The sequence below is a fragment of the Idiotropiscis lumnitzeri genome, chromosome 12 (genome assembly GCF_059441095.1).
Source record: "Idiotropiscis lumnitzeri isolate Australia: NSW breed Sydney's pygmy pipehorse chromosome 12, RoL_Ilum_1.0, whole genome shotgun sequence".
NCBI classification, from domain to species: domain Eukaryota; kingdom Metazoa; phylum Chordata; class Actinopteri; order Syngnathiformes; family Syngnathidae; genus Idiotropiscis; species Idiotropiscis lumnitzeri.
In genome coordinates, this window is record NC_142402.1 from 17310211 (window position 1) to 17334612 (window position 24402).

Consider the following 24402-nt stretch of genomic DNA (forward strand, 5'->3'; position numbering starts at 1 on the left):
GAGGACGGACGGAAGTAGCCTCTCTGGAAAAAAAAAATCACAAACCAAGCTCCAAAAGGTTCATGGTTGACCAAAATTGTATTTTTAGGATCTCCTTAAACTTGATGATTTTGGAGGTACAAAGATTCCACACAACAGAATGGAGAACACAAGACTGCATAGTACAAAGAAAGAACACTATAAAAGGTGACTGGACATCTACTCAAATCTACTTATTTCAAGTCATTTTACTGTCACACATTCTTATAACCACAGTATCCAAAAATGTTGACCCGATAATGCAGTTGTTTTTACTATGTGGTTTGGCAAGTCAAAACACTCAATTTTTATAGCGCAGACAGCCCAGAAATCTAGACTACGGATAGATTTATTTTTTTTAGGGTGGATGCCTTTCTGGTCTTGGAACTCAGGCAGTTTCCCTGCGAAAAGCCACTCCTCATTCATGGGAAGACGAGTCACTTTCAAAATTTTCAGTTTCAGAGTTTTCATGAGCAACGGGTAGAAGACCTCAAATCCAGATGTATTCGTCCCGTCAATGCCAACAGCTCTTGGAGGAAGGCAAATGAGTTCAAAGAAAGGGCGTTGACGTTTGTGGAGTCCATTTCCATATGATATCTAGCGTGTAGTCTTCCCTCATTCTCAAATCCGCCAGGATAGGTTATGAGGAACTTAAGTCTTTCTGCTCCTATTAAAAATGTGCAACATCTTTCAGGCAGTGGAGTGTAAAAATGAACAGTGATGTTTTCTTTCAATCCAAAGTGCTGTTGCCTTAATGATGCCGATGATGTAGCCACTGATGACGAGGGTGGCTTTTGACATAGAATGCCATCATGATGTAATTGTAACATCCCGCGCTGTGTTAATATTCCCTGCCGAGACTTTCTCTAGAAAACGCCCAACGAGTGTTCCGAGATGGCAAAACAATCAAGATGAGTTACGATGGTAAATATTCTTACAGGTCTGTCAATGACGAACTAAGTCTAACAAGGAAACTTAGCGATGCGGTCATCAGGGTTGACAATGCTGAATTTCACATCCACAAGATTATTCTTTGCAAGTGCAGCCAATATTTCAGGTGAGTTGATAATTTCTCGGTAAGCAACCTAAGAATCAAGTTTTCCAGAGGAAAAACTAATCAAATCCATTTCCCTCTCACTGTGTTCTGACTGTTCAGAGCCCTCTTTCTACGTTGGTCAACTTCAGACCAGAGGGTCTACGTCATACATGGTCTGACGGCTCAGTTAATGCAACTATTTGTTGATTTTGCATATGCCGGCTCCTTGTTGGTGACAAAGGACAATGTCAAGGAGTTGTTGTTGGCTGCAGACCGGTTCAACATAACCGGCATTGTCCAGATTTGCTGTGCATTTCTAACACAGCAGCTCTGTCCAGAAAACTGCATTGGCATCTGGCAGTTCACGAGGAACTGCTACACCCCGGATCTGCAGCGAAATGCCTACCAGTATATCCTCTACCACTTTGAAGACGTTGCAAATTCCAACGAGTTGCAGCAACTTTCCGTACAGGACTTATGCGACATCCTGGACCGGGATGACCTTATGGTAAAAACGGAGAATACTGTGTATGAAGCCATTTTGCACTGGATCGCACATTCACCTTGGGAGCGAGGCGAAAACATGGCGGTGCTGCTGGCCAAAGTAAGTCAACAAGCACTTTGGCAACTTAGCTGTCAGGGAAAATGTATGTCTGACCCCAGTTCCTAGTCCCCACAATGCTGCCAACCTGATTCTAATTTGTAACGTGTAGGTCCGACTCGCACTGACAAGTGTGGAGTTCATCGCAATCAAGGTGCTGACCAATCAGATGATCCAGGATAGCAGAAAGTGCCTGGACATGGTCGCCTTGGCCACCCGTATCATGTGCCACATGACCACAAACTCGGTGTGCGGCTACCGCAACTTGGTGGCCCGTCCTCGCCTGCCTTCTGCCATCCTGCTTGCCATTGGCGGCTTCAGCGGCCCCAACCCAACGCACCTCATTGAGGCATATGACGTGCACGCCAACACTTGGGCCGACCTGGTCGACAACATGGAGCATCCCCACGCTTATTTCGGCACCGCGTTCCTGGGCAACTCAGTCTACTGTGTGGGCGGATTTGACGGCCGGAGGCACTACAACACTGTCAGGCGCTTTGATGTGAACACTTGCACCTGGCACCAGGTGGCGCCCATGCATTTTCGCCGGTGCTCCGTGAGCGTCACTGTGCTGAACGGGCGCGTGTACGCCATCGGGGGTGTGGACGGTCGGATAAGACTAAAAAACGCAGAGTACTACATGCCTGAGACCAACCAGTGGACTCTTATCGCCAGTATGCATGAGCACAGGAGCGACGCCAGCTGCACCACCCTCAACAACAAGGTAGGTAGTGCTGAAAGTACACTGCAAAAAAAAATATAAGATTGAAAATTTAAGAGCATTTCGCTTGCTAAAAATATTTTTAACCAGTCATTCTGCCTTTGGGGTCCAGGTTTACGTTTGCGGCGGTTTTAACGGAAACGAGCCCTTGCGAACGGCGGAGTATTACGACCCAGAGACCAACCAGTGGACCATGATTGTTCCGATGAACTGCTGTCGCAGTGGCACCGGAGTCATCGCATATGCCAACCACATTTATGCAGTACGTGCAATACACTGGGTTCGTGTGTTAAGGGTTTGGGACATTCATCTTAATGTTTAGTAGGGACAGGGATGGTGAAAGGCCTGGTGCACATGAGGACAATCAGGTTCTAATTTTGCCTCTTCCCAGCCAAGGATTTCAAATGGCAGACTTTATTGGTTTTGACAAGGTTATCCTACCAGATCATGCATTGGTCAGGGGTGCGTTAAGGGGGGATTTGTTCCGATAATATGGTCCGAAACAGAGTGGGGAAGACAATCTTAATAACTAAAAAGCTTCCTGTGTGGGGGAAGCCTACAACTCTCGAGTCATGACTCTGAGAATTGTGATGTGAAAAACGGTTTGTGATCGTCCAAGAAGCAACCAAAAGGATGTGGCCGTTAATAAAAACAAACAAGTCCTACCCCCAGCTCGTGAAACCGTAGGACTATAAAGTTCGCTTTCATGCCGTCACCAGGATTTTTTCCATTGTGGTTTTCTCGAGAAAAATAGTCCCAAGAATACCATCTTTCCCTCCTTTCAGGATTTCTCTCCCATGTTGCCCCTTTTGCAGTTGTTGCTGTTTTTTTTCTTCTTCATTTTTGTTAGAACATGTTTGACCACGTGAAATTTCTGTCTCGGAGGACTAGATTCTAGGTCGGTGGTGGAACAGACTGGGTTGCTTCGCGTGGAGAACAATACGCCAACTTCTCTGCGCTCCATTCTACCAAGCCTCCTGCTCCTTTTGGCTGGGTTGAATATCTCTCGGTCCCACACACCGCAATAATGTTCCACGTTGTTTTTATTTCACCACGCTTTGTGCTTGTGCTGCGGGGTGATGAAGTAAGAACATTCTCAAGAGAGATTAGTTGTCGGCGACGCAACAGCACAAAAAGTTCACCGCTGCACACCACGGTGAATGGGTAGAAAAGCAAAATTTTCACTTCAAACACTTCATCCGCGGTGGCTGGCATGCAACCTCATGAACTATATATGGAAACGTGCTGCCAGAAACGCTGTGCTAATGTTCGGTCTAATCACAGAATTGGGATTTAAAAAAAAAAAATCCTCATTTGTGTACCAGGTCTGAATTAGGTAAAACCAAAATCAACAGGTAAAAGGTTAGTTTTGAGCATTCCAGTTAAGGTTCAAGTTCGGGTATGATCTCTGACTTGTCCCCCTCCTCTCCCTCCTGAAGATTGGCGGTTTTGATGGCGACATGCGTCTGTGCAGCGTGGAGGCCTATGACCCTAACACGGACGCTTGGATGCTCTTACCTTCCATGCAGTGTCCGCGCAGCAACTTTGGCATCCAGGTGGTAGAGGACCGTCTCTTCGTGGCCGGGGGTAACACAGGCGTGTCGGCAACCAACATGGTGGAGTACTACGACGCCCACACGGCCACGTGGTTCCCTGCCTGTGACATGGCCGTCTCTCGGAGCGCGCTCAGTTGCTGCGTGGTGTCTGGCTTGGCCGACGTCGGCCATTTTGTCACGCTGCGCAGTGAACTGCCTTGGCTTCAATTGGAGGAAGTCGCCCTGCAAATGGAGGACGACTTTTGAACAGTGACATGGAAAAGAATGGAACAAAAGATTCCACCAGAGAAAATGACATGCATAATTACTGTGTATGCTAAGTTAGCTAGCTTCTCCACTAGCAACTCTTCTGCCTTCCTCGTGTTGATTTTATTCACCTAATAACTTCCCCAGTGTTGCAATCCATCTCTATAAAGGACCAGAGGAAACAACAACTTTGACAGGATTGCTTGCTAATTTATTTAGCTTCTCCACTAACAACTGTCCTGTCTCTGGCCTGTGCAAATGTGGTTTCCTACCCCTGTACACTCTCATTTCACTTTATAACAACCAGAGGCCAAAACACAGCTTTGTTGTTTACTAACGTAACAAGCAGCTCTGTTGGCAACTCTTCTCTCACGATCCTTAAAAAAAAAAAAAAAGCTACAACTAACATTAGCACCGTGTTAACTTCGCTAGCTTCTTATGCGAGCAATCTTCTGCCTCCATTGGTCTATTTTCCTCTTTGATGGTGTGTTTAAATGCTCTTGTGTCGACCAGATCAAATCAATTCTGTCTGAATACTTACCCCAGGAAAAAAAACCATCCGGCTGGGAGGAGTGCATTGTTTTAGGTTTGTAGTTATATTTGCTAAAGAAAAAGAAGCATTCATAATGTCAACAAAGTTTTGCAATTAAATCGTTTTTAATGACCTTTGAGTATTTCAGTACTCAAATACGATAAGGAAGTAAGTTGGTTTATTTATTGTTGAGAGACGAAAAAAAAAAAAAGTAACTCGCGTTCTGCCTTCGACTCAGGATGCGTTCAACGATCACTCATACAGTCGGAGATCTCACAGCTGTGTGGAAAAGCTCAATACCAGCAAATAAACAAAAAGTGAGCTTTCCATTCGTTCCAGCTACGTTTATTTTGAGCCAAAGAAATAAAAATAAAAAATATGCTCGTTTGTGTTTGCTTTGCTCACCAATGTTAGTGTTGAATTTTCTTTAAACATTTTTTAGAAAGTAGAATTTTCTGCTGAAAATTTTACTTTGCTTACTGGGACCAAATCGAGTCTTTGTAGAGAAAAATGTACTCTACAAAATTTACTGTCGACAGCCACCACCCATGTAATATAATTAGCGATTGCTAGACCTACAACATTTCATAAATTTGATTAAAAAAACATTTTCCATATTATTCAAATTAATAATGGGTTGTTAAAATGAATGAACTATGAAAAATCTAAACCTTCTACAGACTGTTCCTTTAATGCACCTGATTACTCTTCCGCATACTTGGCATACCAATCTGCCAGCAACTATTCTGCCTCCAATTGTTGAGTTCTCTGTAATTATGTCCCAATTTTCAATCTCATATTTCATACTCTCTCTCCTCACAAGATGGCGGCAGCCTTCCACTCAAACCCGGGGAGCTTCGAGGGGCTTTCTGCCCCCCAACACACACACACACACATAAAAGACTGTGACATCATCTGCGGGGGTGAGGTGGGGGAGACGGTGGTCGGTTTTAAGGGGGGCGGGGTAGGGGGCTTCAGAGGGTGCGCGAAGGACAAACGTCTTGAATTGCATGACATCATTTTGCACTAATATGATAATATATCTTTGGCGGTGCCAGGCATGAGAGGGGCCATAATCCGCCTGACGACCGCTTGAGATGTGAAGGGGGGGAATTAAAATGGAGAAGAAAGGGAGGAAGAGGAGGAGAAGTGGAGCTGTGAAGGTTATTTCCGACATTACTCCTCAGCCAGGAGGAGAAAAAAAAATCAACGAAGGCGCTCAGTAAAGATGGCCAGCCAGCCAGCCACACTCCTCTTTTTTGTTCCCCATTTCTCATCTCTGCGCAACAAGGTGAGATGAGGAGAGACGAGGAGAGGAAAGGGTAGGAGTGGAAAGGAGAACTCCCAATGTTAATGGGAGCACAGAAAGCCAGAAAATGAAGACTAAAGGAGAAGACATGTGGGAAAGCAGAAGTTGACGAAAGAGATTCGATCGGAAAGAAAATGAGGAGAAAATGGTGGGGACGAGGTACATGCAGAAATTAACATGAAAAACAAATCAATCAGGTTCTTCTTTAACTTTTAGCCTCAAGAAATTTATTTTCAATGAAGGACAGCATTTAACTTGGATTGTTTATTAGAATTAGTTTCGTTTTCTAATCAACAATCAACGGGGAGAGAAAAATGAGGACTAAAATCTGTGGGAAAGAGGGAAACAAAGTGCTCGGAATAGAGAAAAGGGAAAATTGGCTTGTGGAATTTTTTTCTCTTTAAGACCTAAAAAAAGAAGACGCCGAAATTAACATGAAAAAGAAAATACAAGCAGGTTCCATATTTTTTACCCAAGAGTTTAATCTAAAAAACAAAAAAAACAAAACTGATTTTCAATTAATTAGATAAAATAAAAAAAGGTTAGCAACATATGACAAACATTGGAGAGAAAGCAATCAAAATGAGAAATAGATCAGAGCAAAGCTGCAAGACAACAGATTAAAAACATTTAAAAAATGAGAGGATGACTGAAATGAACAAGAATAGTTTTTTTTCAAACAATTTTAGCCTAAAAATACCCAAATTACTGTACAGTAATTAACTAGAGTTAAAAGTCAAGATTAATAATAAAAATAATTAGCCCAAAAATGAAAAATTCTAACGAGTGAGTGGAATTAGCGAGAACAATGAGAAATAATGACAAATAAGCCTGCAGAAAAGATGGAAAATTAAGAGATCAGAAGTAAATTTGTGAAAAAAAATAATTTGAGCGGATTAACACAAAGAGACAATTCCGTAACTTCCCTCATGAACCCACTACCAATTTTATCACCCCCAAAATTCTAATTCAACTGAAATAAATTAAGGCTCACAAGATTCTTTTTTTTCAAACAGACAAAAAAAAAAGCTAAAGATGAATTCAAATGTACATCTTTTTTTGGTATGAAACAGTTTTATTTTTTTGGAATTGTGTGAAAAAATAACATACAATTTGACACATGGCGAAAAACAACATATGTATATATTTTTTTTAACTTAAAAGACAAAAATGCAAACTAACATTGGAGAATATCAAACATCAGTGGAAAAGTCAAGACTGGAACATGGAGTTGATACGATCTCCACTGTTAAAAAAAAAAAAATCGCTGTCATCTCTCTGCGGAAATGATGTCCGATTTATTAAGAAAAGAGCTGCAAGCAGATCGGTTAGCTAAGTAGTTAGTATAATGCGTTTCCTCAGCTTGTAAAACAAAGTGGAAGACTCAACGTCACTGAAGAATCCAAGATGGCAGCTCATCCGCTAACAGCACTTCTTCCATCCTCCATGTTTTTAAGCTAATATTATTCCGCAGTATTAGCCGGCCGCTATTTGCTTGGTCAATTTAATTTGCTCATATCTCTCCTACCGTCGTCTTTATTTTCCTGCTTTTGAAAATGTCTTCCTAATGTTACCAGTTCGGTAACCAGAGAAACACTGGTCTTTAGCATGTATGCTAACTTAGCAAGGTAACCACTAGCAACTCTCCTGGTGGGTTGTTTTTCTGCTCCTGAACGGTCTCTTCTCAAAGTTGCCTGGAAGTCTTTAACAACCATGGGTGGGGATAAACTCCTGATTAACAGCCATTGTAACAGCTATTTCAAGTCAATCCGCTAGCAACTCTTTTGGAATTTTGTGATGTGATGTAAATGGCACCGGTCAACGGCAAATTTTCAGAGATGACTTCACATCAAGCTTTAGAGATGTTTTCATTAAGTTTGACCTATTGCACAATTTGGATTTCACCGTGCATTGTAATTTATAGCAATGACGTTTCAGAAAAAAATCCACCTGTCGTTGATAGTAACCCTTAATTCATTTAAAAAAAATCGCTAAATGTAAGACAGTATATTATAAAAACTGCTACAGAAAAAAAGGACAGATTCGGAATCAGTGCAGAAAATGAAGGCGGCCAAGTTTACTTGCATCTCTGATTATTTGCTGATCCGTGTAACGTTTCATCCTTCATTCAGCTGTTCTGAGAGATTTCAAGCTGTGTTGAAAGTCGCACACGCAAAGTGAGCTCCTTGCAGTGCTTTGGCAGCGGACGAGTGCAAACGACGTCAAGCGCATCAGCGGATGGAGCCGCTGGTGGCTCAGCATGTCAGCGCGTCCTCCTTCTCATTTGGCTCCACTTTGTGGCCTGCATGTTCTTAGGAAAGAATATTAAAAAAAAAAAAAATCACCACAGAATGTGAGGGGCATTCGTTTGACGTTTCCCTAGAGGAGATGACAGAATGTTGTTGAGCACTAAAGCGCTGACGATTAAAAGTTGTGAATGACATTCCGGGGGATGAATAGAAGAATTTAACAAGGGAGAAAAAAATGCCGCATTCAAGCTACATTTCAAACGATAACACTAGCTTCAAACGCCAATGAACTTGAATTTCAAAACCTAAGCGTTTCTTGAGACTTTTTATTTTGAACCCCAACCCTGCCTTGACACCCGAGTCTGGACCACTAATCCTGTCTTGGAACTCCAATTTAGAACCCTAACTTGAAACGCTAAATGTCTTTAACAGAATGCCCAATAGAGTCACGAAATTAATCTTGTCTTCTTTATGTTAGTTGATTTTTTTCATTTCTTCAGACAAACGGAGTTTCTTTTTTTTTTTTTTACCTCTACTAGTTTCGACGTGCAACTGTCGTCTTCTTAGGGAACTTTAAAAAAAAAAAAAAGTCCTCTGATGAACCAGTCACATCCAGGTGGCATCACTTCCGGCTAAGAGTCACGAAATTCAGCTTCTTCTTCGTTTCGCGAATCTATACCCGGAAGTGATGCCACCTGATGCGATTGGATCATCAGAGCACTTTTTTTTTTTAAAGATCCCGAAGAAGACGGCTGTTGCACGTCGAAACTAATAGAGGTACAAAAAGAACCTCCGTTTGTCTGAAGAAATGAACAAAATCAACTCGAATGCCAAATAGAACAAAATACATCCAAAAGCATTGGGAAAAACGGATCCTTTTTGACTAAACAGACTATTTTGTGCTGCGTTTTGATTGGCCAGTCAGCAGATCAATACGGAATACCAGCAGGGAACACTGAAAGCCATTTACGCACAGATAGCAAAGATTAAAGACCATAAAGTAAAAAAAACAAAACAAAAAACAAATCCGAACACCACTCTTTTGTTTTTTTGCTGCATTGGGGAAGCATTACTTGTTTACATGTTGTTTACGTGTCATTTCCATGTTATTGGCATGTCGTTGACATGTTGACAGTAGCAAAATGAGCTCCACAGAAGCTTGTGCAGCTTCACCTTGATATGTTAAGACTCCGCCGTCGAAAGCCAGCAGTCGCCTGCTGTCCAAATGTCAAAAAAGGCATTACAGTCACGGGGGACTGGTGGTCTGAGGGGCTCTGCTTCAAAAACCTAAAATAAACCAAAATATAAAATCAAATTATTCCCCACGCCGCCTCACAATTTGTCCTCTTTGCGGCATGAATATCGTCCATCCCTGGCGATAATGTTCCGTAGTAAAAATCCAGTGTCTCTCTCACAAAATTCTGAACCTTTGGTCCACATTTTTTTTTTTATAAAAATACAATAAATGTTCTTGTTTTGCAGCCCCCCGTCACGTTTCAGTATAAATATGGAGCTAAAAACAAAACAAAAAACTATTCTACTGTGCAAGTGACGAGAAACAAACACGTTTTGACACTTGAGGATCAAGGGTGTGAAGGTATTTTTTTTTTCCATTTTTTTTTTTTGAAAAACAAACTGCAAGTCATCAAATGGACAAAATAGCCGCCGTCGAAATGTGTCACGAGCGTAGAAAAGTTGCGCGACTTTGCTACCTACTCCTGGAAAAGAGACTCCCCTCACGAGTTTTTGTTTTTTCAACAAGCTGCCATGTTGCTGCCGTGCATGGAAAGATATGTCGCTTTGTTTTTGTACAAAATGTACACTTCAAAGCGATGCATTAAAGACAAGCCATTTTTTTTTCACGTCAAATGTTCAACTTCGCCACCCGCGAAAGACTGCGTGAGAGGAAGAGCTTTAAAAAAGCGCAGAGGTCGAGTTGAACTTGCTTTTGATATTTTGCTTGACTAATGCAGATGGAAGAGGGCGTTTGCGCGGTTGTGGGAGCAAACACAGCCGACTCCCGTACAGTATTAGCGGGTCAAAAATATAGTCTGTTTTTTCGTCACCCAAATTGCCAGATGCGTGAGAACGTGGATATTCACAAGCACGCTAAACTAGACTTGCCTCGGAATGAAAATAAAATTGTTATGCGTAGCACAGTCTACTTTCCGTTACCAAATTGTCAGGTGCTTCATGGGTGCGACAGCTCTGTCTGCTGCAACGCCCAGCGAGGCTCAACGTGGTCCCAAACATGTTAAGATGGACTTGCCCTGGCACAGAAATAAAGATACGCCAATTTTGACACAGAGTGCCCGGGCGTCTCTTTGAAAATCAGGTCAGAGAACAACTACTGTAATTATTAATTACAAAAATATCGTTGCCCATATATCTTTGACCAACAATGACCGGAACATTTAAATGCTCTTCCATTAGATGGCGCAGACGGTACAATAAAACAACCAAACAATTTGTGTTTTCAACAGGCCCACATTTTTCACAAAATTAATTGGTGAATAAGCAGAGACAAGAACCTCATTATTTCATTTTTTTTTTTTTTTTTAGAGATATTCCGTAACGGATGGCTTGGCTCAATATAAAAATTGTTCTAGGATAGACCACCTAGCATCCCGATATCTGTGTCCGACTGGGGCTCATGTAGCAGGTTTCCCCTGTCAAAAATTTCCTGTTCAACTTTGATTTTGGGTACTCAAGACATTTTGTGTGTGTCCTGTCAAGACAGACCTGCTGGCTGAATTTCATGTGGATCAGTGGAATTGGTGGCAGGACGTACACTCACTCAGGGGCGAGGCACCCTTGTCGGTGGTCGGCTCTAAATGGCCGCCACGAAAAAAAAATTGATTTTTTCACATGTTCTCTCACGGCTTTTGAATTTCGTATCAATCGGAAGGGGACTAGGGGGGTGGCCTACCGCATGCGTTATTGTGAAACACATTTTCACCGTTCAAGTTCCCCAACAAGGCGACTGATTGCTCGGAAATGCTGCTCATCTTCTTTGTTGATTGTAGTTAGCGCCGATTAGCATGCATATTGCTAACGACAACGCAAGTGGTTTTGCGTTCACACGTGAGTCTGCATCCTCTGCGTGTGTCTCTGCGAGTGGTCAGAAGGGGGCGACGAGTACGAAAAGCGGGTGGCCGTGCCGTACTTCCCCATTGCCGCTTCGGGGCTCTGCTGCCCAGGTCCGCTCCCCGGTCCCGTCGGATACATCTCGTAGGCCGGCCCCTCCTCCACGGGCGGCGCAAAGGCCACGCGATAGCCGTGGTACTGCGAGGGGTACCCGTAGTTGTCGTAGGCCAGCTGGGTGGTGCCGTCCAGCAGCCCGCAGTCCCCCGGGTAGTCCCCCGGCGGGTTGGGCGCCACCTGCTGGGCGGCAGCGGCAGCCCGGGAGAGCGTGCTGAACTGGGCGTAGGTGGAGTGCGACATTCGGGAAGGAGGGCGCGGGTCGTAGCAGCCGGCCCGGGAGCCCGGTACGCCGCTGGGAGGGACTGCGCCGCTTGGGGCGGAGGGCGGGACGGCGGACACGGCGGCGCCGCTCACCCCGCTGTTGGTATTGGGTGAGCGGAAGTCTCCCTGGTAGTGGACGGCACGGGATTGTGGGCGAGCCTCGTCGTGTGTTGTCGCTCGCACGTTGTAGTAACCGTTTGTTGGATCCTGAAATCGCAAACGCAAATAACAGTCTCATGAAAATAATTCAAGACTTGAAACCCCGCACCCTCGTTTGAAACTGTAACCCTGCCTTTGAAAGTGACAAGCTTGAAACCCTAACCCCGGTTTGAAGCCCAAATTTACAACTGTAACCCGAGTTTGAAGCCCTATCCTGAAACCCTAATACCTGTTTGAAACCCTAACTCAAGACTCAAACGCTAATCTCAGTTTGAAACAATGTCTCAATTAGGAAACACTAATTTGAAACCCTAACACTGGCTTGAAACCCTAATTTGGAATCCCAACCTTTAATTTGACTCGAAACTCTAATTTGAAACCCCACTACTTGTTTGAAGTTTGACACCATAATTTGAAACCTTAACCCTGTATTGAAACCATAATCCTCGCTTGCAGCCTTAACTTGAAACCCTAATCTGCGTTCCAAACCCTAACCCTGACGTCAAACTATCACCCTAACTCATTTAAAACCCCAACTTGAAACCTCTCAACCCGCTCAGTACCTTGAGTTCGTAGTTGTCGTGCGCGTCGCCCTCGCTGCGCACGTCCTGCTTGAGGTCCATGTCGTCCTTGAAGGGCTGAGTGGAGGGAGAGAGGGAGACAGAGGGCAGAAACTAAACCGTCAAACGACAAAACACACAGACGGACGGAGGGAGAGAAGGAGGGACGGACGGACGTCCAGAGAGGAGGAAGACAGGGAGGAAAACAGAGTTGCAACTTTTATTCATTTAGCTCATTCAACTCTTGCTTGACTGACCGATGTAGAATCATAAAATACCGTTAAGGCAAGGATTTTACGTATGCGTCTTTTATCATGTAATTGTAAATTAAAAAAAAAAAAATTTTTAAATGAAAATATATACTTAACATATTTATTATATTAAATATAACTGATTAATCATAACGTAACTGCCATGAGACTAATGAGAATGACTTGAGTGTATACCATACAAAAATAGTAAAATATTTTTCTAAAAAGCAATTAAATATTTGAATCCATTAAAATACATTTTATTATTGATTTCTATTTTTTATTATTTACAAAATTATTTAATTGTACTCAGTCATATGTATATCAATTATTTCAATTAAAATATAATTGTATTTGTTGTTGTATGATTATAAATGATAATATGCAAACATTAATAAAACAATTGACTCATTTGTCATAGTCACCTGAATCCTAAACAATAATAAAAATGAGACTGAATTAATTTACGATTTGAAAACTATTTGACGTACACATTTAGCTATTCCATGTCCTTTTCCTACCTCCTCTACAAATGAGCTGTCCCATCTGTCCGCTTAAAAAAAATGTTTTTTTAAATTTTGACAAAGAAAGCTCAAGTTTGGCGGCGTCGTTTTGTGGATGTAGCGAGTGGTCGCCGTGCGCGTGCACTCACCGAGTACATGGCCTTGACCATGCGCGTGGCCGTGGAGACGGTGGCCGCTTCCTCCTCCAGACTGTGCGTCTCCTTGTTGACCGTCTCCACTTTGATGTCAGCTTTGCCCAGCGTCACTCCTCGACGACCTGCAAGGACAAAACGCAAGCGCTTTGAGATCCACTTTAAAGTTGGGAGAAAAAAAATGCTCGACTGATGGAAGAAAATGCTATCATCCGTCTTATTGATCCTGGTTACAAACTTCAGTTTCAAACATGACCTAATAACGCTTCGTTGGTCAACTCTAACTTGACACCTGAATTGGAAACCGTGACTTGACAACCCATTTTGACCCCTGATTTAACACCGTAATTTGACACCCTGACTTTACACCTTAATTTGAAACCTTAACTTGACAACCTTACTTAACACCCCATTTTGAAACCTTATTTTGCGCGTTAAATTCGTCATCTTTTGGAATTCATTGTGCAGCATTTCGGCATCCATACACAATATGAACAGAAATTGCCTACTCCGGCTGGATTTGGCGTTGTGTGAAAACCACACACGTCTTCAGCTGCTGTCTTTATCAGGCGTATCCACAATTATTTGAAGAATAATGAGAGGTTGGCGTGTGGGCGTTTGGAGGCTATTTGCCACGTTTGTATGAATATTCATGAGGCTCATTTGAATAGAAGGCAAAAGCGGACGGCATATGTCGCAGAAGCTGAGTGACGGACGGCGGACGGCAAGCTCACTGCCTTTGCGTTGGCGGTACAGGAAGAAGGCGAGAGCCAGCAGCAGCATGAGCAGCAGGATGGACGAGCCCACAGTACCCCCGGCGATGATGCCCACCGGGACGATGTCTGAGAGAAGCAACAAAACAATGACATCCCAGTCTCGAAAAATGCACAGAATAGACAGCTTTAGTGCACAAGTGCTACTTTGGCAAAGTTAAAAAAACAACAGGTTTTATATATAACGTGTGGAAATACAAAAATCAAATCCAACAGATGTAGCAGTAACATTATACCACGAGAAAATTGACATCCAACTCGTTTTGCACCAAGGTTATGATTACACACAAAATGAGTAATCTAAAAATAGAAATGTAACAGGTGTTGCATTTATATGACACTGTGGTTGAACCCAAACAGCTTTAACTGAAGAATAGAAATCAAAATAGCCTTTACACTAAGGTGCTACCCTGGGTCAGCCTACAAAGAGGAACTCCAACAGGTGTTGCATTAAGGTAACGCCATTTTGACCCCAAAAAATTATATCATGACTCAACCGAAATACGTGAATTTACCAGTAAAAGAATCTAATGTTTGACCCAGCGGGATACCGCAGAGCTATATCCAGAGCCCCCTATTATTTTTCATTTTTGAGTGACTCACAAGATCATGACGACACCTGCATGGATTAATTTGGAGTCCGTATTCACTTGGGTTTATTTTCATGACTATGAGGCTTTCTGACATCCTGATCGTGGATTCATCTGGTTTAATTTTGGCAAGGCCAGACTGAAGCAAACCTTTTGTAGCCAACACAACCACGGGACCTAACGTTTCATTCAATAAGAGGAAACCGAAATGGCTTTGTGTTACATTTCCATACCCTTTTCCTCTAAGGTGATGATCATGGTGCGGGGCCCGAACGAGTTCCAGGCGGTGCAGTTGTACGGCGAGTGGAAGTCGGACTCCATGACGTTGTTGATGGTGAGCGTGGAGAGCACGGCCCCGCCTTGCGACGGCGGCTTGCTCTGCTCTACTGTGTAGCGTTCCATCAGCGTGCCTTTCTCCTTCTCCCACACGTTCTCCTTCCACGCCCACACCTGCAACACGCACGGCGTGGAAGCTTTATGTGCCTTGTCAACGCACCATTAGGGATGTGAAGGAAAAGAAAAGAGCCAGATACGCAGTGAGGTGCCATTTAAATTGAATACGACATGAAAAACGGATACCATTTGAGATTGTTTTGCGAAATGCGCATCGTAAGTGCATTGAAATTGAATGATGGTGTGTACATATATAGACATCCTTGATGCTTTAATTCCAATTGACATAATCGGCCCAATGTTAGGCGTGAAGGCTGGCCTGTCATATTGATAGGTGGCAAAAAAAATAAATAAATAATCAACAAGTCCAGGAAAAGACTGGTCAGCCCAAGCTTCAAGCGCATTGTAACTCGCCTTACCGAGACTGCAACGGTTAAAATATAACTGAAATGTGATTAGTCACGCCTTACATTAGTGCTAGTCACTTCCACCGCATAAATTCCTGCAGATCTACCCTCTTTATGGAGAATAATGTGCACACAGACGGATTTATTTCGAAATATCTGGCGACACACACACACAGCTCACACAATTTTTTTTATAAGTCCTTGTGTCTGTGCATTAAGCCGCGACTATAATGTCGTATCACATTATACGCACGCAGCTCCCTGGCTGGGCGGCGGGGTGCTGAAGCCCCCTAAAAGCTCTGATTTCTGTCATGTCGGCGCAGCAAAAATTGGATAATTGTCGCTGAGAGGTGCAGCTGAAACTCATTTTATTTATTTTTTTGTGTGTGTGTTATTTTTTTATTTTTAATTTTTTTTTAGTTCTCGCACACGCATCCTTTGAAATGATCCGTCACTCAGTGCGAGAGGGTCATTCCATCAAGTGTGCTTTGAAGGGGAAAAAAAAATAGGGTTAACACGTTTCTTCAAAGAAAACTCACGCTGCATTCAAGAGATTGCAAATAAAAGAAAAACATGCAAAACAAAAAAAAACACTTGATGCACAATATATCGAACGGGCGAGAAAAAAAAAAGCAGTCAACTGTGTTCTTTTGCCAGTAATCTTCACCGATTACTTTTCTTCTGGTTAAAAAGGCAGAAATGAGAGCGGGATGGACTCACGATCTTGTCCGGCGGGGGCGTGCTGGCGATGTAGCACTTAATCTCGCCTCGCTCACCCCGGACGGCGTACTGGACCGGATCGCTGGAGATTATGGGCGGGCCTGGCCGGGGAAAGACAGAACATACGTGGTCAGCAAATAGTTAGGGACAAAATTTTAGTTAGTCTTAGAATCACATAAGCAAGTACCTCAATTTACGAGAGACCCTGCTTTTATGATTTTCAAGTTCTTTTTTTTTTTTTTTTTTGCTTTGTCTTAAGTTTACGACATAGTGTAACTAAAACAAGCTCATAACTTTGCCTGACATGAAAGACTGCTAGCTTAATGCTAACACATAATAGTCAATGCCAAAAACAGGCTAAAAAAAATAGCGATGTCAATGTGACATGCAGCATCACAAGTAGCAAATATAACATTACTCACAGGCATATATTCATTATCCTGTCGAAAAAAAAGCAGTTGTGACGTCATCATGTAAATCCCTATGTAGATTATACTGCCCCCTGATGGCCAAGGAAGGTACGCGAATTAATCGTGATGCACAAATTTTTTAAATCGCTTTACATTTGATTCAACTATGCTATTACTGCATATTTTTATAATTACAATATTTTGTCAGATTTTTCTCATGATTTTCCTTTCTGTGTTGAAGTATTTTGATTCATTTCAACAGAAAATTCATTTCAACTATTCAATAGAAGTCTATTGAGTCATGCTTGGCATTTGTATTCATAGATAGGTGGGCAGATAAGAAGGTAGGTGAGTCCTAAGTCAGATGGGTGATTAGTTAAGTAGAAAGGTATGCAGGTCAAACAGGCTTCGAAGTCAACGGGTAAGTAAGTAACGAGAAAGGTGAGTAGGTCGCGATACATGGACCGGTAGCTGGCGACTCACCGTTGACCGTGAGCGTCACTTCGGTCTCGCCCACGCCGATGCGCGGCACAATGGCTTTGCACACGTACTGGCCGGCGTCGGCCTGGCTCACCGACTTCAAGTACAACTGGTTGTTGTTACTGAGCACCTGCGCACACATAAGACGCGGACACACAAACAGAGACGTAGACAAGCGCAGATGAGAGTAAACAGCTGAGGCTGCTTGGGAGGTGTCGAGCTGAGCCAGACAGGGTGAGCGAGAGCAGCATATTTAATTCATAAAACATGTTGATTTACTCCGCAGGCTCCATTAGCTTTTTCTCCTGGAGCTTTCTCTTAAACTGTTGGGCATGAATTAAAGATTTAAGACACAGAGAGTCTTTCTACAAAGTGTCTACTTTACAACTAAGCAAACATTTATGAAGTCTGGCTTTTTTCTTTTTTTTAACCGCAAATCGAAGACTTTCTGGAGAATTTCCCAGTGACATGGGTTTCCCCCTGTGTGCTTCTTTCCAACTGTTTTCAATGTCCCCTTTTTACAGTATTCAAGTAGAGGACAGTTTGGATTTAGAGTTCCTCCAATGCAGCGTCACATTGTCCCAAAACATGTCGGACAGTAATGAGCTCTACTGGGAGAGTTGCAGCGGAATAAAGAGGAAGAAGAAGAGGCGGAGAAAATGGGTGGCAGTTAAATGGCCAGGTATGTAGTAAGCAGATAGGTACTGAACAGACATTTAGGTCGGCTCAACCTAACATTTATGAATTAAGTAGGAAGCCCCAAAAGTGGGTAGGAAGTCAAGCTGGCAAATTGGTTGTTAAAGTAGGCCAGAACAACACGGTAACTTGGAAGCAGGCCTGGAGTGAGTAATCGGGAGGGGGGTTCAGGTGAATTCCCACTGGGCCAGGCTGCAATAGACGCTTTTTGGGCTGCTATTCACACCTGCCCATTTATTTCTTCAAGAAGCTTTTGTTAAGCGTCCACTACTGTCATACAAATGTAATAACACTTCAGAACGCTATTACATTATATATAGCACTAACTGCCGAACTTTGTTAATAAGGGTGTCAACTAGTCTCACTAATTTAATAACAAAAGTAGCAAAATTTAAATGCACGACTAGAAACAATGACACTACGCATATTACACCCTGGTTGTACAAAATAACACAAAGAGTTATAACCTAGTAATAAGTGTTACTTTTAACGGCAACAAAGCATGACGGGAAAGCCTCGTCCAATTACTGTTGTTGTAAAGTTATCGTGAGTCCACCAAGTCAGTGTTTCTCAACCGTTATTTAGCCAAGACCACAAAAAATATACATGACAGTTTAATTATGTACCTTGAGTAGTGGAAGAGGATTTGTTTGCTTTGTCTGTTACTATACGTGGTTGGCATTGATAAATTAACCGAAAAAAAGTTTTGTTTTGTCAAATTATCGAAATTTCTCGTAGATCCCCTGCTCATCCCTGAATATGCAATATGATTATCAATGGAGGAAATTGTGATAGATTTTAGATTGATACATTAAAGGTCAAATTGTATATCTTCATTCAAATGTTGTCTAGCCAATCATATCTCACCATGTTGGAACCCTTCTTGGTCCAAGTGAGAGTCAGCGGGGGATTTCCAGACCACTTGCAGTTCAGGGTGACGTCCGAGTTCACATCCACCGCAATGGGCCGCGGTTCTACCACCAGGATGGGTCCGACTAGCCAAAGAGACAGATGAAATCTTGTCAGAACTTGGCTAAATGGGTAGGTTTTCAGGTTGTTGGGAAGAGTAGCAGATGTGTAGGTGGTGAGGCAGCCTTGCAAGGAACACAAAGTCCTTACAATGTACATCCACCAGTATGCTGACATTGGTGCTGCCCACAGCGTTGAACACCTGACAGGATACAGGTTCGGTGAAGAAGGAGTGGTCGGCCGTGGTGGCGAACACGCTCTCTCTGGCGCCCTCTAGCAACACGCCGCCCTTCGCCCACCTGCCAGAGAGACAATCGATGTAATGTTGAGTCAATCTCCTCTCCCGAGTACGGCAGGGGGCTCATTGCAGACTTCCGGACCTGTAGCCCATGATGGGCGGGTTGGCGGTGGCCTGGCAGGTGAAGGTAACCCGCTCGCCCTCCAGGACAGAGCGAGGCTCAATGGACAACGTCACGGTCGGCGGATCTGGAGACGGCACCAAAAACAGACAATATGTTGTAGTAGAAAGTAGTATTATTAGTGAGTGTCGTTAAAACCTTGGTTTTGCCCAAAACTGAACAATATGTCCCTCATTAAACTTTCGCTGTTCCAGCCTACCGACCCCAGAAAGAACTTTCTAATATTGTACTTTATGAAAAAAAAAAAAAATCAGAGTAATGAAACTTCAATCATTAAGAGTTAAATAGTATTGCCCACATTTTTATGCTACAATTTAAAAGACATTGTGCTGCTCCCACTGATGGTCATATTTTGGCCACCTGGGGGCAGTATGTTACAGATTGTTGTTTTTCACAGTCGGAATGTGCTTTATATGTTATAAGTTAGCCATTTTATCGCACTTTTCATTGTGTGTTAACATTAGGCCAGCAGACTTTAGGAGGGCAAGTTATGTGGGTTGGTTTAATTTTCAGTTTTACGCTTAGTTTGACAAACTTGTTGTGGCAATAAACATCTTGAAATATCTTATGAAGGATTGCTCACTATCTACCAAACTGCTTGTAGCAATAAAAAAAAAAAAAAGTCATTTAAAAGAGAACCTACGGTGCACATTGAGCATGATGTCGGCCCGCTTGCCCATGGGCACGGCCGGGTTGCTGGCCACGCAGGTGAAGTTGCTGTGGCTGTCGGTGTCCAGCGGCACGATGGGCAAGTAGCTCCTGGTGGTCACCCGCTTCCGGTCTGGCAGCACCTCCTGTCAGGACGGGAACATTGATTTACGGCATATTCATGTTATTACTTGGGCTCATATGTTCCGCATCGCAAACAACAAAAATTGTGTGAGATGCACGTGTGCGAGAAGATGTCAAAACATGTGCGTTGGAGTGAGTGAGTCAGTGTTTGCTGCTGCGTGCGCATATGCGAGCCGGTGAGTTAGCGGCGGAGCTCTCAGGCATGATTTCACGTGTGGAGTCGAGTGCACGGGAGGAAGAGTGAGCAAGAGCAAGTGTGTGTGTGTGCGGAGGTGGGAGAAAGAGGGCAAAGTGTTCAGATAATGCAAATGATGACATTTAAAAGGCGAGGTACGTCGCACTTGTTAACTTGATTATAAAAAGCCGCATGTTACGAAAATGTGCACAGTATTTCATCCCGACTAAATTGTCTTTAGGGATTCTGAAAACATTGTAGACCGCATTGTCTTTAGTGACTATGAACATGTTACAAAAACATGGAAAGATATCACGCAAGAAAAAAAAAAAGGCATGAATGCTATGCTACAAAAACAAACATTCGGTTGAAAGAAGAACACATTTATGGAATGATTCTGCAAAAGTGTTATGTTACAAATAAAAAGTCAATGAATAGTTACGATCAAAAACCATTTTCAAAACACGACTAAAACCATGCATGGCACAAAAACACGCCGGTTGCAAAGTATTATCGTTTGACTGATGACTAAACTGTTATTGCATCACAAACGTTACAAAGAATTCAATGTCACCTTGACTGTAGAATTTAAAGATTATAAAAATATGCACAAACACCAAGTTACAAAACCAAATGTTGGGTTAACTGAAGCGTAATCGTTTTCAGCGATTATCAGACCACATTTTGAAAATATGCATGTTCAAAGATGATGGGAACTCGTAAACTGTATTGCAAACGCGCATTTCTTACCAAAAAAAAACAAGTAGCAGCTTGATCAGAGCTACAAATTGTTTTCCGATTATGGCTTTGAATTGTTTAAAGTGATTAGGAAAACAGGCACGTTCCCAAAAAAAAAAAAAAATGCATGCTACAAACGACACGTTCCATCGATTGAAATTGCCTTCTATGATGTTTAAAAAAATGCTACAAAAAGACATTTGTTACGTTGACTGAATACTAAACTGTCTTCAATAATCACACAAAAGACATACGTTACAAGAACGCGTACGTTCGGCCGACTCAAGACTTTAAATTGCTAACACTACAAACATGGACATTGAACATTAAACTTTTTTTTTCCCTGCAAAGTGACCTGAAAACTTCGCACAGGAACAGAGCGCCTTCGTTGTCCTGCAGTGATATTTTCTTTTTTGCATCACGACAGTACAATTGATTAGCTTTGCTGCTAGTCTCCTCTTAAATTTTTTTTTTTTTTTTTTTGGGCTTTTTCGCTCTGGACGCCTGAGCTTCTGTCTGCTTTGGGCTAGATACTCTCTAATTCCTCCTTTTCTGTGCCAGAGGCAAAGAGCATAAAAACGAGCCCACAAACAAGATGAAGTGGCTTTGCTGAGAATTTAAAGCAAACTTGTTCTGCTTTTGTAGCTGAATTTGCACCGTAACCCCTCTTTAATCCAGCTCTCCGAGTGTGAGATTAAGCATGGATCTGCCTGAATCGTCTGGTTTTTTTTTTCGTACTACTTCCAGTGGAAGCGTTTACATTTTATGCATTTCTCATTTTATTATTCACTTTTGAAAACATGCCACTTGTAGGCAGGGTTTGAGACAAAAATGTCAATCCACATCTGAATTATATTAGATTCAAATTGGGAGTATTTTACATTACACACAATTTTGATTGACAGTTTGATTGACATCAGCCAAGAGGAGGCGGCGCCCGAACCAGGTCTGAAATTGAGTCATCACAATTGTCTAAGCCAGAGGTGGGCAAACATTTTGATTGGCGGGCCACAATAGGTTCTAAAATTTGACAGAGGGGGCGGACCAGGAGCAGATGGATGGAGTGTTTTGGTAACCTCATCTCATCGGAGAAAAAAAAAATACATTTAATTTTAAATGAAAGTGAACAAAAGCATTACAACAATATACATGTCTTTGAATAACCACAGCTTTTAGAAAATAAAACATTAACAAGGTTTATTCATTGAATTTTTTTCAAATTTGGCGGGCCGGATTAAAAGGTTTAACGGGCCGCATGTGGCCCCCAGGCCGTAGTTTGCACAACCCTAGTCTAAGCGCATCCACTAAGTGCAGCTCTCCTTCGCTTCCTGCACCTAAATGAGCCTTGGTGGAGGTCTTGAGTAAGTGTGTGCTGACGTGTTTGAGTCACCGTGGACTGGTGGGCGCCCTCGGCGGGTAGCCCGTTCTTGAGCCACTGGATGTGCGCGGCCGGCTTGGCGCCGCGTGTGACGCAGGTGAGGTTGTGAGGCGTGCCCGCCATGAGCAGCTGCTCCGGGCTTCCGTCCACCACCGGATCCTCGGGTGGGACTGGAGGATGGAGACACAAACAGACTGTTACTCACCATTTCTAGTCATGCATGTGTGCGCAGACATGGGTGTGATGCATGTGCCATTTTTTTTTCATGAATTTGAATAGCTTGCATTTAAAACACATTTGGATGAGCGACAGTCTCAATTTCTGACGGTGGAACAATTCTTCATTGTGCGTGATAACGATATAAATTATTAATAAGGGCAGATTTGGAATTAGCACAAAAAAGGTTTATTTGCATCTGTGATTAAAAAAAATGAAGTTTTTTTTGACAGTGCCATTGTTCAATGTCTAACTTGTTTTTTTTTTTTCATTTTACGTTAGGGGTGTGTCAGCAGCATTGCTATTGAAGCTATTCCTGTACTGTGATTCTGTCATCAAAATGATCTTGATAATACGTTGTGATTCGTGCAGTATCGTACTTGCAATTCTTGCAATCGCTAAACTTTGTTATGTAGGCTGTGACTCACTGAGGACGTTGAGCTTGGCCCTCCGCGAGCGCAGGGCGGCCTCCGTGGCCTGGCACTCGTACAGCGAGTCGTCAGTCAGCTCGGCACGGGAGATCTGCAGGTTGTACTGGCCTGTGTCCAGTGCCCGGAGCACACGGTACCGAGGCCATGCTGGGGAAAAAAAAAGAAATAAAACAAAATAAATCAATAAAATCAAGGTGTCTTTTGAACAGGCGTGGGCAAACTATGGCCTGGTGTTTGTGATCACAAGGAGGCTTTTAGAAGCGTTTGTAGACCACAAAATATCAAATATGCTCGCTAAAAATGTTACTTTTATATTTAATCAGGTCAGGAAGTTCCAAACTGTGTTATGCACTCCCCAGGGGAGATTAAAAGTCAAATTCATCGAGAAACTGATAGTTAGGACACAAAGTTGCTTTCATTTTATCAGTCAGATGATTTAAAAAAATAAATAGAATTCAAGGCGTACACGGATAAGAAGCGGTGTGCCAACTCATGCCGGGACGGCTTAAAAAGTGCGAAATGGCGACTTCAAACCAAAATGTCAGATTTCGTGTTCAATTTCAGAATTGTGTCATTGTGACATTTTTGTCCATCCTGTTATGATGGACATGTTCGCCCAATTTTGGGCTGATTGGTGAAAATGGTGTTGGAGGCTATTTTTTTTCTACATTCAAACCAAAATATCTTGCTGTTCAATTTGGGGCATGGGTCCTAGAGACTTTTTTTGTCTGTCCTGTTATGACAGAAATGTTCACCCAATTTCCAGTTGATTGGCGAAAATGGTGTCAGGGCATTTTTCTTTTACTTAATTTATTTATTTTTAAACTTTCCCGTTGCCTCAGCTGACCAGACTCTACCAAGGACTAAGCGGCGCCACAGAGGGAATCGGGCTTATTTTGTTGCCGGTCCTTCTCTTTGGAATGACCTTCCGTTAAAAACTGACCTTTCCTTAAACACATTTTTATTCTTTGGCTTTTGACTCAACAATGTTTTTGTGATTTATTATGTTTTTTGTTTTTAGACTGTCTTCTGAGAATTAAGAGTGAGATGTTCCACTAGGAGGCGCTCTCTGACACATCCTGTGGGCATCAACACGTCACAGATTCAGATGGCGAAGGCAGGCACGCAGGTGGTTGCAGCAAGTGAGGGGGAGGTGGGTGGAGGGAGGTGAAATTTAAGGGGGGGCGGTCAAGGCTGGACAAAAGTTTTAGGAAAAGATTACATCATCCACTTGGGCACCTCACAGCATAGCAACCAGGGGGAAAAAAAAAATCAAAATCTTGATGACATGAACGTGATAGCGACACGCTACATCCTGATAACTTTATTTTCAGACTCCTAATACATAATTTGTGAATCACAGCAATATGATATTGTAATATTTATTCAACATTACCAGGTAGTATATCGCTCGGGCCCAATTATTTGGCGCTAATTTTCATTTTTTCAGCCTCGCG

At 42.7% G+C, this 24402-nt stretch overlaps 2 protein-coding genes across 4 annotated transcripts in view; one reads left to right on the forward strand and one right to left on the reverse strand.

Annotated features, from left to right (window-relative positions):
- The first annotated feature begins 929 nt into the window (after positions 1-929).
- LOC148326263 (kelch-like protein 10) lies at positions 930-4312 on the forward strand. The gene is made up of 5 exons (XM_088310659.1): positions 930-1075; positions 1175-1658; positions 1768-2379; positions 2489-2638; positions 3816-4312. Exons 1-5 carry the CDS (start codon positions 930-932, stop codon positions 4176-4178), a joined length of 1755 nt encoding a protein of 584 aa, XP_088166785.1. The 3' UTR covers positions 4179-4312.
- A 2767-nt stretch (positions 4313-7079) lies between these two features.
- kirrel1b (kirre like nephrin family adhesion molecule 1b) overlaps positions 7080-24402 on the reverse strand; it is a 47402-nt gene continuing 30079 nt past the window's right edge. For 2 of the 3 annotated variants that reach the window (XM_088311257.1, XM_088311258.1), the window contains exons 3-16: positions 22943-23092; positions 22311-22468; positions 19859-20009; positions 19177-19282; positions 18947-19095; positions 18695-18822; positions 17135-17261; positions 16242-16342; positions 14955-15171; positions 14093-14200; positions 13356-13483; positions 12456-12566; positions 8799-11940; positions 7080-8330 (exon numbers count right to left, since the gene is read on the reverse strand). In XM_088311257.1, the coding sequence (XP_088167383.1) occupies positions 11347-11940; positions 12456-12566; positions 13356-13483; positions 14093-14200; positions 14955-15171; positions 16242-16342; positions 17135-17261; positions 18695-18822; positions 18947-19095; positions 19177-19282; positions 19859-20009; positions 22311-22468; positions 22943-23092 (2228 nt within the window). In that variant the 3' untranslated portion in view covers positions 7080-8330; positions 8799-11346. The remainder of the gene's footprint in view (positions 8331-8798; positions 11941-12455; positions 12567-13355; positions 13484-14092; positions 14201-14954; positions 15172-16241; positions 16343-17134; positions 17262-18694; positions 18823-18946; positions 19096-19176; positions 19283-19858; positions 20010-22310; positions 22469-22942; positions 23093-24402) is intronic. The other variant, XM_088311259.1, reaches the window with a different exon arrangement.